This window comes from Sipha flava, unplaced genomic scaffold (genome assembly GCF_003268045.1).
Source record: "Sipha flava isolate LNK unplaced genomic scaffold, YSA_version1 45_pilon_pilon, whole genome shotgun sequence".
In the NCBI taxonomy this organism is placed as follows: domain Eukaryota; kingdom Metazoa; phylum Arthropoda; class Insecta; order Hemiptera; family Aphididae; genus Sipha; species Sipha flava.
The window spans coordinates 456278-475505 of record NW_020273227.1 but is presented as its reverse complement, the minus strand read 5'-3'; the positions used below and the strand labels follow the sequence as shown (position 1 = coordinate 475505).

Sequence of the window (19228 nt, the reverse complement as noted above, 5' to 3'; positions counted from 1 at the left end):
ATTTTTGTTTTAAATTTAGGTGATCCTTGCATATTGTCCACTCAAATGGAATTAGATGAAGCTGTGAGATTATACGAACTCAATAAAGACTCCGAATTAACAATACATGGTAAGTGATTACATATCTCAATTATTTAATTAAACCTCCTTCCATTTGTTGTCGCTATCGGCATTAACATTACTGTTACTCGGTAGTCGTTGTTACTACCAAACAAATTTGTAAAAATTAAGGTGTAATATGTTGTACTTATAATATGTAAATCTTACGACTTAGTGGTACTCAATTTTTGGTTTATCACATGCGGCTTGTGGCATTCGATCGTCAAACGTACGGCACGTCAAAACTACGCTATAACCTTATTTGCACTGTGTTACATTATGGGGGTACCTGTGCGAACGGAGAGTTGGAAACGGGCTGTACATTGTGGGCGGTGACAGTGGAGGGTCGCCGCGTAACACGATGGATTCGGCGCCCTGGTGTTTTGATTTTAGGGTGGAACCCGCACACGGCTAGTAAGTGCCCGTAGCCTAAAAGCTCAATATACATCGCGTTGCAGTGTTAATTTCGATAATATTTGTTCGTTCAATTTAGTATAACAATTATATTACCTAAGTGTAAGAAAGTAGAATTTCGTGTTGCATCCAGATTCTATTGATTTTCTAATTTCTTTTTCAATTTGTAGTAGGGAGCAGAGTTCATAATCTTGCATTACGTAACGTTTCTTCTCCATATTTTCGTTTCGGCTTACGCATAAATATTTGTCGATGATAAGTTATCTAGACGTAATTTTATGTTCTTCACTCACGCGTTTCGATTGTATTTTCTCAAAAATTATTTTTCTATTTGTGAATTTCAGTGATTTATATTTATACTTCGATCGATAGTATTATAAAGAGTGTGAGTTTTAAAAGACGCCACCCGTATTTAATCAAATGTTTTTAGACTTGTTTTAAGGGTTATATCTTATAACTAATAAATTGGGCATAGAATAATGGTCAGATCAATTAAGACATAGTTCTAATTTCTTCATATCTAGTTCATGATGAGCAAAGTTCTTATTTTTTTTTTTTAATTTCCACACATTTCTAGTGGTAGTATGTACAATTTAATTTTTCATTTAATTGCAACCATATTTTAGAATAAATATTGCAATTGTTCCTACACGTCATATTAGTTTCATTAAAATTTTTATTCAGTGTTCATCTAGTTATTTATTTTAAGGCTACTATTAAAAATTATATCTAATTTTCTTAAGTCTGATTTAAGCCTTTAAGCTTTTTTAAGTTTAATAGTAAAAATTAAAAAAGAAAAGGTCTTAAAATGGCTTGGGGCTACTGGAGTGCATCAACGGTTTCTGATCGAGGCAAGTCACCAAAACGCCAATCATCATCTATGGCCTTTTATAATCATCATGTACCAACTTCTACTCCAGCTCCTCCGTCTACGTCTTACTACCAACACCAACCATTACATAGCACTAGTAGTTTTGGTTCCATAGAAGATGATGATTATCATCATACCTCTACATTTTACCGCCGTCCTTCACTAGGAGATATAGAATTCACTGGACCTGGATCATTATCTTTATTGTTAAATCAGTCTATTCCTCCTTCTCGACCTAGAACTCCACCACCCCGTCATTTGTATGCACCACCAACTTCGCTAAGTTTGCCGGATTCATGTGGCTCAGCTATGCGACAAAACATGAACTGTTTTGGTTACCAGTCTACACCTATTGTACAACATTACCCTTGTAGTGTTCATGACCCATCACCATCTCCTTCTATATCTGATGACGAAGACCATGTTTATGCTACAGGTAAAAAATAAAATGGAATGTTTCAAAAGCAAATGTTTTTACTTTTTTATATAGTGATGTATGTGTATGCCATGTGTGTATGTATGTGTGCTGGTGTAGTAGTATACAATTCATTATTAATAGATATAATAAAGGTTTTTTATTTTAATTTTTGTAACTATTAAATGTGTACTTTAAATAAAAGTTTATTGGTCAATAGTTCAACTAGAATTTATATTGTGCATAATTTATTATTTTAACTAAATTAATTTATATTTATTTGGCTGGTATCTAATATGATATTAAAATTTGAGTTTCATGATGCATAAATTCATTTAATTTATAATAATGCATGTTAATAATACAATTATATTATAAATTAAATTTATCTTTGGATGATGTGTTACTTAGTATACTCTTTTACAATATTATGTATGGTTACTAATTAGGATGGGGTTATAATTTTAAGATTATATATTAAGTTCAAAAACATTAAAAGGAAGGTCCAAGATTTTAATCTTCCAGTAAAATTTGTTTGGAATAAAATTATTTTTAAATTTATAATAAGAGTTTGGAAAATGAGATGTAAATATTTTTTCAACATGTTGATAGGGTCATTTAAATTTTACATTACAGAATAAAAATTGGAAGACCAAAATTTTGAATATAGACATAATCTTTTAGTTTTTTTTTTTCTTCAATATAAAAGTTTTATTTTCGATGATGTCATCTAAACTTAATAATATTTATAATGTAGTTTGACATTTATAATATTTGCAGCTATGTATAAAAAAAATAAATAATTAAAGCTTTTAGTTAATGTATAGTTCTATTTTATTTGGCTTTGTTTATTAAGCATAATACAACTAAACTAACACATATTTTAATTATTTTAATTACTTATCATTTTAATGTTTTAGTTTTTCCTAACATACCACCTGCACCAGGAATGCCTTGCCAAGGAGAAGATCGTAAGTTTGTTAATTCAAAATTATAAAAACCAAAGAAAATATAAATATTATTAAAAATTAATCAATAATTACAGGTAGTATTTATAGACGTGGAGCAAGAAGATGGAGAAAACTATACAGAGTGAATGGACATATTTTTCAAGCTAAAAGATTTAACAGGGTATGTAAAATAATTATCTAATTCTACTTTTTATTTATTCAGTCACTATTTGAATGCACTTGTATGTGATGCAATTAATCACTTAAAAATAGTATTAATTATGTTTTCCATCTGACAACATTTGAGATTGTTTAATTTTATGTATATAATACTTTATATATGCATATATTATGTATGATAAAAATTGTTTTGATGTTTAATTTATATCAAATAATTATTTTAATTGTCTGGTTATTAATGATTGATAACTGCATTTGTATGTTTCTTAACAAATGAGATAAGATTTAATTTTATATTCTAAATTTTCAATTTTATATATTCTATGAATTTAAAAAAAAAAATTATATAAAATATGGGAATATTCTGTTGTTTTTCTTCTGAAAATCAAGTACAAGTACATGATAATAATTTAGTATGTATAGTATTTGTGAAATATTATTTGTGTAACTAAAATGATTAACTATTATCTTTTAATTCTTATTTTTATAAATAGCGAGCGTTTTGTGCATATTGTCATGATCGAATATGGGGTTTGGGACGCCAAGGATTCAAATGTATTCAATGCAAATTACTTATACATAAAAAATGTCATAAACTTGGTAAAAAAACTTGTACTAATGATCCTATCATTACTGATGATATCAATGGTGACTCACAAACAACCTTAAGTAAATAGAAACATATTTTAATAAACTATTATCTATATTTCATGTTTATATTATTTTTATTTAGGTACCCCTAGCTCTGATACAGCTTTGCCAGATTTGAAAGATTATACTGATCAAAATTCTGTTATTGATCAATCTGCTGATTCTGTGCCTATCGAGGATCCACAAGCTAAAGGTAATTTTGAGAAATATTTTTGTTAAACTATTCATAATTAAATTCTATTCATTATAGGTGATGAAGAAGTTGGAGTTTCACGTCAATATTCTATTGCTGATTTTGAGCTAATTAGGGTGATTGGCCGTGGAAGCTATGCTAAGGTGTTAATGGTTGAACTTAAAAAGACAAAATGCATTTATGCTATGAAAGTTATTAAAAAAGCATTAGTTACAGATGATGAAGTAAGTTATTTTAAAATTATTTCTAGTGAAATAAATAACTAATATATATTTTCTTTTTTCATCAATACATGATATATAATTAAGTCATTGTCTAATTAATATTATTAAAATTTAGTTTTTACTAATAAAAATATTTATTATACTTAGAAATATATATTATTATACTTAATATTTATTATATACATTTAAAATGTGTTATTTTTAATTCCATTTAATGTTTGAGGTATCAATAAGGATAATGTATGTCATTTATATTTTAATTATTTTGTCGTTATCATATTTCAATTAATTCATAAATTTTTAAATAAATTATATCTGGTTACTGTACTATGTGGCCTGAGGAAAAAATATGTGTTCTATCAATATATAATTATTACAGACTATTTCAGATGTATATAAATTGTATCTGAACAAGTCATATTATTGTACAAATATTTTTTTCAAAGTTAATGTTATTTTTGGCTATACTTTAATATAATTTTAGAAATCATTAGTAAGTAAAAAATATAATTTCTTCATACACCAATTTACTATCTTTTATTGTTTAAATTATAATTTAAAATTTATTTAAAATGGTAACAAATATTCTCAGTTAATAAATGCAGATTTTCTTACTTTAATCCATTTCTTTATTTAATTTAAATATTAACTAGTTATATGTTAGTAGTAAGTAGTTAGTTAGTAAGCTATAGTAAGTAGTAGTTATAAGGTATTATAGGTAAGTTCGTGGCATAAATCATTTCCTAAACAATTTTACATAAATATTTAATTCAAAAAAACTTAGTTAAATCATTATTATTACATAAGCTATTACCTATATCGATCATTTTTGTTTTTATGATAAATTGATTACATTTATAAATTCATATTTTATTTTATTATTATTATTAAATATCAGCAACTATACTATTTTGTTTCAACAATTATTTTTAGGTCGCAATTAACATAACAAGTTAGTAGAAGGGACAGTTGACGTAAATAGTGACAGTAAACTGTTATTTATCCAAAAAACAAAACTGATAGGTTATAACTGGTGACCGATTAATTTAACACACCTTTCTTATTTCGATCGGCCATGATACTTTTTCTAATTAAAGAAATATATAATTAATATTTTAAAGTATTAATTCTATTTATAAATAGGATTAATCAATTATTTATTATTTTAAAATATTATAAATACTTGTTTAAAATTATATGTATTTTAAATTTTAGGATATTGATTGGGTACAAACTGAAAAACATGTTTTTGAAACGGCCTCTAATCACCCATTTTTGGTTGGTCTTCACTCTTGCTTCCAAACAGCAAGTCGTTTATTTTTTGTGATTGAATTTGTACGTGGTGGTGACCTAATGTTCCATATGCAAAGGCAAAGACGATTGCCTGAAGAACATGCTAGATTTTATGCTGCAGAAATTAGTTTAGCTTTGAATTTTTTGCATACAAAAGGTATTATCAATTTTGTCTAAACAATACAACAGTTAATTAATTATTTATACAAATCTATTTTATAACTTGATATCAATTGAAATTTAAATATATTACTAAATTTGCTTAAATTATATTGATTTGTTTCATATAAAACAAGAGATAAAGTACATTTTATATTTCCATGTATAAATAATCATTGAACTATAGTTTTAAATAATTTTTATTTCATAATTTTCTATTAAATGTGGGCTTTTCAAATATTACTATAATTATTTTTCTATTAAAAACTTTATGTTTTCTTGTTTATTAAAAACTTTTTCCAATCAATAAATCTAGATTATTTTATTGTAAAAAATTTATTACAAACTAAAATTATATGTATCCATTTTTATCTATTTTAAAGTGATTAGAAACAGTAATTGTTGGTCACTATTTGTTACTCCTTTTGAATAAAAAAATTATCAATTTTTGGGGTATTGATCAATTTGTTAATGTGATAAAAAATTTAAAAACCGATTTGAAATTGCCATTAAATCTACTTGAGAATGATTTCCTTGTACTTTTAATTCTATTAATTAAAATTGATTTAGTCAACTTTCTTAGAACATATTGAGAAAAAAATTTAAAAAATAAGAAATTTTTAGACAAATTAGAAATTAAAATTTAATTATAAGAACAACATTAGATTAATTAAATTAGTATATTATCATTAAAAAGTTATTGTATTATTTGTGAAAACTAATTTTGATTGGGAATTTCAACCAATTAATGATAATTATTAAATGTTATTCTTTGATGATTGGCATTTTTATTATTATTGACAACTAACTATAAATATTATTTTCTTCTTTTTTAACTTAATTTATTAATTATTTTTAGAATTACATGTTGCTTTGTATATATTATTGAATCTTAGTTTTATACTTATTTTTTACTGGAAGTTTCTTCAATTTTATTTTTTTTATAACTCTATTTTTGAGAAAAAATAATATTTATATTATAAATACTTTTATAGGTATTATATATCGAGATTTAAAATTGGATAATGTACTACTTGATCACGAAGGCCATATCAAACTAACGGACTATGGAATGTGCAAAGAAGGAATAAGGGCTGGTGATACAACATGTACATTTTGTGGTACTCCAAATTATATTGCTCCAGAAATTTTAAGAGGAGAAGATTACGGATTTAGGTAAACATTTGATAAAATTACCAATACAGTTATTATTCATCTCTATTATTTACAAAATTATTTACTAAATTATTATTTAATTTTGATATTTATCAACATATGTATTCATTAATCAAACATAAAAAAATAAAATGCTTTAAGATGCATTAACTAATATTTTAACTTTCATTAATTTTACTTTTTTTTTCTAATAACTCTTATTATTAAATTTTTCTTTGTTCTATGTTTTTTTTTTTTTTTTTGCTACTTTTTCTTATCCATTCCATTCACATTTTACCATTAAATATTCAATGTATACCTATACTAATTATGTTTGTAAATTGCAAAATTCCTACTTTATATTTTATTAAATTAATTTAAAATATCAATCTTACTGGTTAATTTTTCCCTTATGATTAAATTCTTAGGTTACACCTAAATATAAAATTGTAAAAAAATTTTTGGTTTTTAATAAATGGAAAAGTAAATAAATAACTTTATTACATACATCAAGTACTCCAATATTCTTTTTCTACTAAAATTACGAACCTTTTATTTGTTTTGCTTTAATATCAAAATATATTAAACTGTCAAACAACTGTTCTCTCATATTCACTGTTCACTCAGCACAAGTAAACTTTTTATTCTTCATTCCAATTTCTTTATTCTTCATATTTTGTGGTTATTATTTTGATCATAAAACTTATTTTATATTATGCATGAAGTGAAGAAAATATTATTTTTTTAAAGATGTTTGTTAATGCATGTATATTATTTCAGTTTAGATAATCACTTTATAAGACACAAAAGGTTAAAAATCTTTTTGCACGATTCGTTAGAGAAATATAACTACAATTTATTAATTATAATTATGATTATTTATTATTATTTTAAAACTAGGCTTAATAGATGTTTAAAAAACATTAGAGCTATTTTAAGACTTAAAACATTTAAAACTGATATTTATATTTGTTTATTGATTTTTGCATTTAAATTATTATACTCATATTCTGTCACTTAATTTTTAAATATGAGATAATTATTGTAATAAACGTTTATAACAGATATAATAATGATTTTTTCCTCCTTAACTCTATATTACTTGATTAGTGTTCCTAGTTTTCTTTGTCTATATGACTTAAATATCTTCATTCACACAGGATATCCTTAATTCATTCCCAAATTCCAATTACATCTAACTGTATACATTACAAGTAAATTAGTAGTTTATAATAATTATGTTAATTTATTTTACTGTACGTTTGACTTAAATTTGTTTTGGTTTCTAGTGTTGATTGGTGGGCTTTAGGTGTTCTTTTGTATGAGATGTTAGCAGGCAGAAGTCCATTTGATATTGCTGGAGCATCAGAAAACCCTGACCAAAATACTGAAGATTATTTATTTCAAGGTAATAAGATTAACAAATAAATAAATATTTTATATTTCTTGTAAATAAATAATTATATCTTTGATTTTTAGTTATCCTGGAAAAAACTATTCGTATTCCAAGATCACTTTCTGTAAAAGCTGCTTCAGTTCTGAAAGGATTTTTAAATAAGAATCCTATAGATCGTTTAGGTTGTAATCGAGACACTGGATTTTATGATATTATAACTCATCCATTCTTCAAATCTATTGATTGGGAAATAGTAAATAATCATATATATTTAACTTCATTTTTATTTATAAATATTATTAGTTATTTAAATATATGAAATTGAATTATATTTAATTTATGATTTTAGTTGGAGCAAAAACAAGTTAGCCCACCTTATAAACCACGACTAGATTCTGATCGTGATCTTGCAAATTTTCCACCAGAATTCACAGATGAACCTGTACACTTAACACCTGATGACCTGTAAGTTGTTATATTATCTACATAAATAAATATATAAAAATATTCCTTAGAGTAAAATAAACCAAGAAATTATATTTATATAAAACATAATTGATAGTTATTAGTTATGGAAAACAAAAAATTAAATTCTCAATTTATTTAAATGAAAAAGGTACTCGATTCTATTACATATATTATTGACTTCTGAAGTTTAATTTAAAATGTTTTATTTATGTATATCATAGTACTAAAAGTTAAAACTCTTATTTAATATTAATATACTTGTCAAAAAAATTAATTTTTCATTTATTTTTATAAAAATAAATTCTTATTATATACATTGATGTGCGCCAAAAATTGACATTGTCGCACTTGGCACACCACTTAGTACTTGCGCGTATTTGATAAAATTAACTATTATGAAAAAAATCTGAACTACATACCTAAAGAAGTGTTGAGCCAGTAAATATGTAATATGTAAAATAAATAAAATTATGGAATTTAAAAATACTGAAAATATTAGAATTTATAATATTTGTCTTATTTTGAATAACAAATGTGGATTATGTCTGAAATAGAATATTTATGTTCATCAATAATTAAATACATCTGAGAAAAATCTTTCTGAACCTAATTATTGATTTTACAGTATTATTTGTGCAAAAATAGCTTATGTTGTTGTATAAATTATATTTAATTATTCGAAAATGTATTAATAACAGAACATTTTTCGCCATAAGTTGAATAAAACTGCCATGAATTTTCAATAAAATTCTTTTTGTATCTTGTTAAATTTTTTGATACTTGATTTGTTTTATTTTCAGTATTAAACTATTACACGTTATTAAGTTTTAACTTAATAAACTCATTTTAAATTACCTAGTTAATTTTAAAGTTTTTTGTTCATAATTTTTTATAACATTAAAAACGACCATATTCCGTATTCACTAGAATACAAAGTCGATGATTTTCTTTCCTTTATGAGAACTGTTTTATTTGGTATTCACGACAAAAGGGTCATTATTGTAATGACGACGACGACGGGTGACCCTGATATTTAAATCGACCAAGGACCCTATATACGGAGAAAATAATAACAAGTAGAGTGGGTTTTGTGTTTTAAGGAGCACACAACTGTGTAGTATGTACCTGGTATACCGATGCATTGTTTTAACAAGGAATTATTATAATTACTTGTCCCCTAAAATCCCCTACTATAGTCCCGCTTCATTCGTCTCCTGTTTTCTACACTTTTTAATTGCTACCCCGGTAAAATGAAAAAAAGATCAGCTGTTCCTCGCCGTTCTGTTTTTCAACCGTTGGTCACCGAGGTCAAGCTGATGAAAAACGCTTACCTCTGCCACCGTCGTTTCCTATATACTATATACACTCCAGGATTTCGTAATATTTATTTCCTTTGACATGGCGGTGCATTTAGTATTTTCTTTCTTTCTTTTGTGCTCTCTGTCTCGGTTTTTTTTTTTTTTTTTTTTTTTTTTGCGTGTTTTGGTGGAGAAAAAATAAAAATATGTGACTCTGTAGAAGTTCTTATGATAGAAGTCTTTTCAATGACATTATTGCGTTCTGTGATACTATAAGCTATCCAAAGCTTAACTACTTAATCGATATCGTTTTTTCTTTTTATTAAATTAATTGTTTCAACGCATTTTTTTTTTTTGTTTTTACTTTATAATGATATTCGATATCGTAAAATCTTATCTTTCTATATGCATGAATTACAATAACCATGTTAGTTAGAGTAGCTAATAGTAGCTAGTAGCTAGTAGTATTTGATTAAGCCCAAGTGATTAAGTAATGTTAATATATTGACATTTATGTTATTAAAATATTATTTTGATATTATTGCTCACATATTAAATCTATTTAGTTCAAGATACAAGTAATATATATGTTCTGTATTTTTTGTGTTGCGTTTGAGTTTATATATGATTATGTATCATCATATAAAAAAGAATACATATTAAAGAATAATTTATTTAAAATGATTAATAACAGAAATACGATACTACACAATTTTTTTATTGGTCTATATGTAAACACGATGGTACATATAGTTAAATTTTTAAAATTTTCTATATTATGTTACATTAACTTTTTTAACAACTTACATACCATATACTATTAAAAAAATACTGAGGTGTTATTTCTTTTTAATTAAGACAGCTTCAGTTACTGAGATATATTATACAATACATTTAATTTAATTTCATAATAAAATTAATTCTGTAAAATCTGAACGATTTGATTGAATTATTATTTTATTCAGTAAATTATATGTAAATAATTTATTCATGATGCTCATTATTGACGTTTATTGCTTTTGTATAATTTGTATGAGTTTTCGACTATTAATCTATTCAAATTGCCATTGAGTGCCTATTATAATCTTTTAAAAAATCAATACTAGGCATATATTCGAGGTATACATGTGCTATATACTATAAGGTCGACAATTTTCAACCTTTTTCCCATTTATATTTAATACACGCTTATTAAAGTATCTTAATTGTGTAAGCCCAGCATTTTTTTTGTGGTAACATGCATACTAAATTTCATTAATTTACATAATATGTTATGACCGCAGTGCATGCGTGTGTGCTATCGTGTGTGTTATATGTATTCTTAAATCATCGTCACATTTTGACAGCATATGCTGCTAAAGAACGAAAATAACAAGACAGTGGCGACGCCATCACATATACACACATTCTACCTATATTACTCAACGCGTTCGTAAATAATCTGTTGGCTATTGTACATCCAGTAAACACGGAACATAATTGGAAGTCAGCTTATATTATTCATGAGAAATTAGTTTTTTTTCTACTGTTTTGAAATATTTGTGTAAAAAAAAAATAATAATAATAATAATGATATGATATGTCATGTTAAAACTACCACAACGTCTATATTAAATACTCATTTTTTTCACCATATTCGTCGCCAACGCTGCTCGTATAGTCATTGTATACATATATGTAAATATAACTTCAATGAGGTGAATTTCAAACGTATTCGTTTAATAATATTACATTCTAATGGTACGTGGATTTTTTTTTTTTTGTTATGTGTACCGTAAACACTATCTATGTGAACTGGGATTAGAAAATAAATAATAAAATTATATAGATTTTTTCGTTGTGTTCAATGGAAACGTCACGGGAAGGGAGAAAGAATTCTTTCGTTTCAGCGTGCCAAAAAATAAAAAAAATTCAGTAGCGCATAAACCTAGGACAGTTGCCAAACAACGATGACGCGATATACAAAACTCTGCAAATGCAATGTACATTTATTTTTCGATTTTGTCGAAACCAATTGTGTCTGTGTAAAATCACAACAATAGAATAACAAATATATCAAACGCCTTGTGTATATGTTATAAAAAAAATAAAAATAAAATTGGGTCTTTGATTTTTTTTTTTTTTTAACTAACGGCAAGGAGTATATATAATACCGATGTCGGTGCTTTAGCCCTTACTACCATCGCGACCGCTTACAAATTGACGTACGATATAATTTGCATATAAATCGGCAACATGGCTTCTATACTATATAATATATAGGTGTGCTATTCATTTTAACAATGACGGTGATCCATAAGCATATTTTTCCGAAAATCACCGCCGTCGCAATATTATAACAGAGGGTGCATTATCCACTGCCAACTGTATATTTTATTTCACTCGGATAATCCATTAACACTATTATAAAAATAAAAAAATGTTCTCCCTCGTTATCAATTTCAACGATCTAATTAAAACGATATAATTTATTGTTTTTCAAACGCATCCGTTAGCTCGTGTGGGAACTAGAGATCTGCACTTTTTTTTTCGGTCCGATCCAGCCCGAAATTTAAACTTACAAAACGTCCCCACCTAGGCCCGTCCTTAATATTTTTTTTAAGGGGATTCGATCCGGGTTAAGTTATCCATCAAACTAAAACTATATTCTGCCAATTGTACTAACCTGCCTAATGATCAGATAAGACTCATAAAAACATATTTGACATAACTGGGCTAAATATTGTCATAATTCAAAAGCCTATAAATAAACTTTCAAAGATAAGACATAGGTAATTTTTTAAATGAAAATGAAAATTTTAGAAATCGGCAGTAGTAGTTCATTCGTATTTAGTTTATGGTATAGCTAAAATACAAAGAAGTTACTATTTTATTATATTTTTAATATATTTTGGGTCGCGATGAGTTTTCTGTTTAAAATTTAAAAAATCTATATTTATATATATATATATATAATGTATGTCATATGATATTGCATAAAAATGTTTTCGAATAAACCCGAAACCGTACTATTTTATACTATTTTAAATTTGTAGAAGATTAGAATGAACACTTTTTTTCTCAAAAACTCTTACTTAATTAAAAAAAATCCTCAAACCAATATGCAACACATACCACTAATCATTAACTGTCGAACACATAGTGGAGGAGTGTACACAATTTACCTCAATATTCACCGACCTACCTGAAAATGCCATCCAACATATTAAAAGTACTTAGCGAAAAACAAACTGTCACATTATTAACTAACACAAATATTATATTAGTAAATCTTAATTTACATCTAACTTCACCTATATAATATTTCATATGTAATATTGTAATTTTAATAACATCTAATAACTAATAATATTTGCTGTTGAAGCCTCAGTTTTCAAATAAAATAAAAATAAAATGAACAATCAAATGAAGTGATAGCCCGACTTAATTTATAAATCTCATTTACATTTCATATATCTATAAACTGCATTGTGTTAAATTGAGCTGCGGTGGAGATTTTTCGTGTGAAAACAGTCCGGGACAAATATCGCACTCATTTCTTTTGTGTATTAAAACATATACATTTTTTGGTATCATTACATCTATTTTTTTTTGTATCATTACTTATATTAAAAATTAAATATTTCCTAAATTTTGATTTATTCAGTTATAAAAGCACTTCTAAAATGGCATACATTAAACTATTTTAACTTTTTCATTTGATTTTCATGGCTAACGAAATTTACATGGGTCGCGAAAAATGGTTGGTAAGAAAAGTGGGTCGCAGGTCGAAAAAGGTTGAAGACCACTGGCATATTGAAAGAGGGTTTTAAGCGGGGTAATTACACACACTAATGATCATTTACTTCGCACACACTCTCATGGCGTTCACCCACGCGTGTGACAAATTGCCTATATTCAACCCCTTAAAAACTACCCGGATCGAATCCCCTTAAGTCTAACCCGCCCAGGCCCGGTTGTAACATTTATTATTTGTTTTTATCAGAGATAAATTTATAAAAATCATTTAGGCTAATAATAATATATACGTATTTTTATTAATGAATGATCATTCTCATATGCTGTTTAATAATTTGTACACTCCTCTTATAAATATACGCCACACACTCTTTTTAAATTATGTTATTATTATTTTAACTTTATTCGCTTTCTTTTATAGTTATCATTATAATAATTGTATCGTTTACTTATTATGCTTTATTATGTACTCGTATAGTGTACACGTTATTTTAGTATATTAGTTATTTCTTTAATAATATAAGTTGAAGATTTTTCGTTCATCAATAATTCGGGTATATTATTATTATACTTTTTATCATGTAAAATTGTAAAACGTGAGAAATATTCTCGTGCATTCAAAGACAAATATTGTGAACATTTATAATATATAGTCAGTGGTGGCTCGTGGATGCTGACGAAAGGACATGTGCGACAATATGAATAAGTGTCCGTCTGTTCCTGTACCATTCGTTTTTGATATTATTGTTTTATTATTGTCCAAATGCTAGCATACAATCGCGATTTAAAACGCACGCGATTATATAAAACACTCAATTAATCGACAATAATATCGGAAACAGTAATCCGGGGGTAAACTGTTCAGAATAGTTAAGAAAAGATTATTATTGATATTTATATGTTTGGACGACGCGGTTTGTCGTCCATATGCTCGCGGGATACCGTTGCTTAATCGTATCCGCAGGCACACGTTACGTTCCTGCGGTCTAACATGATATATACAATATTATATAAAGGAGCCTGGGCAACGACAATTTTTGTCCGAAAGCGGCGAGCGGCAGCTATCACCCAGCACTCAACAGTGATAGGTTGATACGCATGCGGCGCTTCGTACTTAAGGCATCGCTCATGGTAATCGCCACGATTGCACCCAACGACATTTATAAAATGATTATTTTGATTATTTGAAAGTCACCATTTTAGTATTTTAAATATTTAATTATTCAATAAATTATTAATAGGTACACTATTACAATTAGAATTAATTTTCTTCTTTTTATTAATAATAGTAGGGGGATTGTCCCGTCGTCCAAGCCACGAGCCGCCACTGTATATAGTATTAAGAATAATAAATATATTTCTGTATTAGTGGTCACTGGTCAGAGACTGAGTGACTGAGTATTACGAAATTCATGACAATATAATTCCATTTTTTAATATTTAAAATTGCAACTCAACTGTCGTGACGGTAAACTACTGTAAATAAAACTAACTTTAATTTGTTATTATATTTACAAAAATCTCAACAGTGTTATTAAAATAAAATTATTCCTCAAAATATTATCATAAAACAAATTATTGAGTTCTTGAAGAAAATAAAATTTATATGAAACAAAAATTACAAAAAAAGTTACGACAAAAATTATTTATTTAAGTACTATTTTATTATAATATTCAGCACAACTATGTCATATTTGTTTTTAGTGTATTACAATTTATATTTATTTATAAATATTTTAGTCACTTTAAACAATTAAAAATATTAACTGTAAATTAACAAATTTTGAAGCTATGTAATTTAAACACAAATTGAGTAATAACTTATAAGTTGTTCAATATTTTAATACTCGTAATATGATTTTTTACTTTTCTATTGTTGTACTATATTGCTACCGATTTGACATATTTACGGTTTTTAAATTACAAATTGAAAAGCGACCTCCCGGGTGTGTGTCAATATTTTAATGTAACGGTTACGGAGGTCAAAGGGACACGTCATGTAATTTGTCAGGCCACGCGCAATTATTCAAATTTTTTTGTTGTTGTATTGTCCATACTTTTATTGCTTGTCCGTTTCCATTAGATACATCCCCGGGGCGTGAGATAGCCGTGTTCCCTTCGTTTGACACCTTGGTTCATTATCATGGTGTTTTTTTCACTCGTCATTTTTCCTCCAGTTTCTCTGTAACAGTGTCTTCTTCTCCCGTTGTGTACATTTGTGAACCCTTTAACAGTTTTGCCTACGGATCATTTAGCACACGAATTAGCATATCGATGTATGCCACGCTCGAAGACAGAATATAGTAAAGAATGAAATATATACGTGTGCGTTTTCTAAAGGAGGGCCATTTGTCTACCGGTGACGATGATGGTGATGATGCGTGTCCACTAAAATATTGTTGTACGTATGTATTGTATATACCGGTCAATGCGCCATGTTTTGGCGACATCACACGCTCGTTCTCCACGACCCAAGTTGTGTGTATGATGCTTTATTTATAGAGATGAATCCCAGGGACATTAGAAACAACATATGCTAGCAGTAAAAATGTATATGTGTGTGTATGAATTATATAAAAAACGATAATAATAAAGATTTGACTCGGTGTTGTTATATTATTATAAGTCATAACTGAAAGTTTTTTCCGAGGCTTTGGGCCAAAACCTGACGGATTATCTGCAAATATTCGCGTTATCTAAAAATAATCTCGGGCCACCATGGTTTACTAACCACATTCGAGAATTCCAGAATTTTTATAATAATACGTATAAACGAAAATGAACGAAATCCATACTGGTTTCTTTCTTCGGATACCAAAAAAAAAAAAAAAGTGCCTAAAATATGATAACGGTATGTATGTACACTTGAGTGCACGTGTATGTAACTCGTAATTCGTAACAATTCAACAAATTAAAAGACAACACATAAAAATAAAATAAAACCGAAGAATTTAGAATAGTTTATCGTATTGGGACTCGTCTGCATTATATTATATAATATTAGAAAAAAAGAGTAAAGTAATAGATTGGTTCTTTCTTAGTTATTTGTGGTATAGTTAGATTTTTTTTTTATTATTATTATTATTATCCAGTAATCATAGTGATGGTCTGCCAAATAGTAACGGAAAATCTCATAGTAGGTTATATATATTTTGGATCTAGTTTTACGATCGTACGAGGCTGTATAATATATAGTAAGTAAAGAGACAAAGCGACCGTTGAATGGTTCAAAAAGGAAAAAGAGGCGAAAAAATAATAATCATAAAACCTTTGTGAGGAGGACCAATGACTATCACTCGTACTACTACTACTACTACTACTACTACTATATTGTACGCCGTTGATCGCGATGAGTCTCTGCACCCTTATTATTATTACTACTATTTAGGAGATGAACAGCGCATTTTTATGACCAAGCATTACCTTAAAAACGCAAGAAATTTTACGATCCATCAACTCCCTGGTCATAGGATATATACGTAATTCCTCCATCATTACAATGAAAAACGCTTGGGATAAATAAAGAGAAGTTTTTCGATTACCATCCGAGTTCATCTTCTCCATAGATCATTTTTTGGGGTTCGAGGAGAAGGAGCGTTAATGGAGGTAACATGATTTGATAATGGTTTATTTTATGTCTCTATAAAAAAAAAACACGCCACTCTCTCAAAACATACTTGAAAATAGGATTCTCAGTTATTCATTACCAAAACAATGCATTCTGTTGGGTCGGCCTGCCAAATGTTAATTAAAATTAACAAATGTCTTCAAGGCAATAATTGCTCCAATTTCAATAGTTTCTGTTAATTCTGCTTGTACTATTCATCTGAAAATTATTTAATTATTTACAACGCTCAAGTCTAGTACATCACGCACAGTCTCTTGAAAACAAAAATATGATCACTTAGCTGACTTACACAATTAATTAATAATTTTATTGACACTGTGAATTAATTGTCACCCAGTGCTCATAATTAATTGTATTAATTATTGTACTTATACATGTAGATTAATTAATAAAAATTATTTAAATTTTATTTAAATTATTAAATACTTCATTTAAATTTGTACTTGAATATGTTCAGCATTTACCAGAACGTGATTCTATAAACTTATTCAGTTGACGCATGTGTTTTAAACTATCCTCCCCATATAAGTATACTATTTAATCCATTAAACGTAATGTTTTTAAAAAACAGTACTTTATCCAATTTAGTTACGAAAATCTTTATTTAGAATAAGAGATATTTAAATGCTAATATTGAGTGAAGTCGATATTAAATTATTAAATTATGTATATCTTTTCGTTTCTGACATTTTGTAGTTGTTTTTGTTATACTGCGTTTGTTTTAAATTTTTTGTATTGAAAATCCTCTTAATTATATCATTTTGTAATAATGTTTTACGATGTATGTATAAATTACGTGACTGCTGTTTTGTGCATATCTAAGATATGTCGTGTAGAAGTATAGGATCTGACAATTTTCATTCAAAAACTGTTTGTTATGATGATTTCGTCAATCTTGTACACAAACTCGTTCGAATTTTCTTTTACATATATTATTTGTATTGCAATGTCTAATTGTAATAAAGATAATTTTCTACGAAACGTAACAAATATCATTCTTAATTTCATTGTTTGTTACTGGGCAGCATAAGCTATATACCATTAAGGGAATAGTATATTACGGATAGAATTAAAATGTGATGACGTGATTGAGGAACTACTGGGGGTGACATATGTATACCATTTAAATCCAAGTGTCACTCTATTCTATACGCGTGTACACTATCGTCGCTTGCACGGTCATTTCTATACAAATATCACAATCAACTATAACATGGTGTTTTTACTATCGTAAATATGTGATTACTTTGCCAGTCATCATTTATAATATCGGTCATAGTTTATTTAATTTAAATTTTTTCGTTTTTGCCGTAGACGAGTCATCGAAAAAATCGATCAGTCTGAATTCGAGGGTTTTGAATACGTGAACCCATTACTGATGTCGCAGGAAGATAACGTGTGACACGAGGAGGACTGCGGCGACTACGCCGCTCCCCATCTGCAGCAGTACCATCACGATGCTGACTGTCCCTGTTCGACGACGATCGACTCGCCCCCGGACAATGGTAGACCGTCGTCCAGAGGATGGTTCTGTTTACCACTTCGATAAACTAAAAAAAAAAAAGAAAAAAAAATACTATATTATTATTAACAAGTCTGCCGACGACGCTGCCGCCCGCCGTAAGATAATATTATATAATTAATATAATATTATATAATTAATATAATATTACTATTACACATAATAATATAGGTAGTCATTATTCTTGCGTGCCCTAAACGCGCTCCAATCGCCGTCGTCGATGATTTTAAAAGCTCAATAATTACTTAGACGATTTTTACATTTTTTTTTCTGTTAAAATTTGTTTGATTTTATTCCTTTAAATTAAATTCTAAAACGTTTTCGTTCCTCTGTTTAACACAATTAACTCGCTTTATTTAACATTGTATACAGAATTTAAAAATTAACAACTATTTATATTTATATATATACAACATATATGTAATACGTCAGTGTAATAGGTACCTATATCTCGTGTGTATATGTCGAATAAAACCTTTGGTCGTTAATATTATACATAGGTAATAGTTATAGTATTATAATGGTTTATATTTTGATAATACCACACGACTTAGACACAGCGCCGCGCAAAAAT

General features: G+C 27.4%; 1 protein-coding gene across 2 annotated transcripts in view; it reads left to right on the top strand.

Moving 5' to 3' along the window:
- Positions 1-18763, top strand: part of LOC112689637 (atypical protein kinase C) — a 28164-nt gene extending 9401 nt beyond the window's left edge. Inside the window, exons 4-15 of one of the 2 annotated variants that reach the window (XM_025563442.1) lie at positions 20-109; positions 2720-2770; positions 2845-2930; positions 3424-3598; positions 3663-3773; positions 3831-3997; positions 5213-5447; positions 6445-6625; positions 7894-8012; positions 8084-8253; positions 8350-8465; positions 18447-18763. In XM_025563442.1, coding sequence (XP_025419227.1) covers positions 20-109; positions 2720-2770; positions 2845-2930; positions 3424-3598; positions 3663-3773; positions 3831-3997; positions 5213-5447; positions 6445-6625; positions 7894-8012; positions 8084-8253; positions 8350-8465; positions 18447-18534 — 1589 coding nt within the window. In that variant the 3' untranslated portion in view covers positions 18535-18763. Of the gene's footprint in view, positions 1-19; positions 110-442; positions 1821-2719; positions 2771-2844; positions 2931-3423; positions 3599-3662; positions 3774-3830; positions 3998-5212; positions 5448-6444; positions 6626-7893; positions 8013-8083; positions 8254-8349; positions 8466-18446 lie in introns of those variants that run through there. The other variant, XM_025563440.1, reaches the window with a different exon arrangement.
- Positions 18764-19228: the final 465 nt, after the last annotated feature.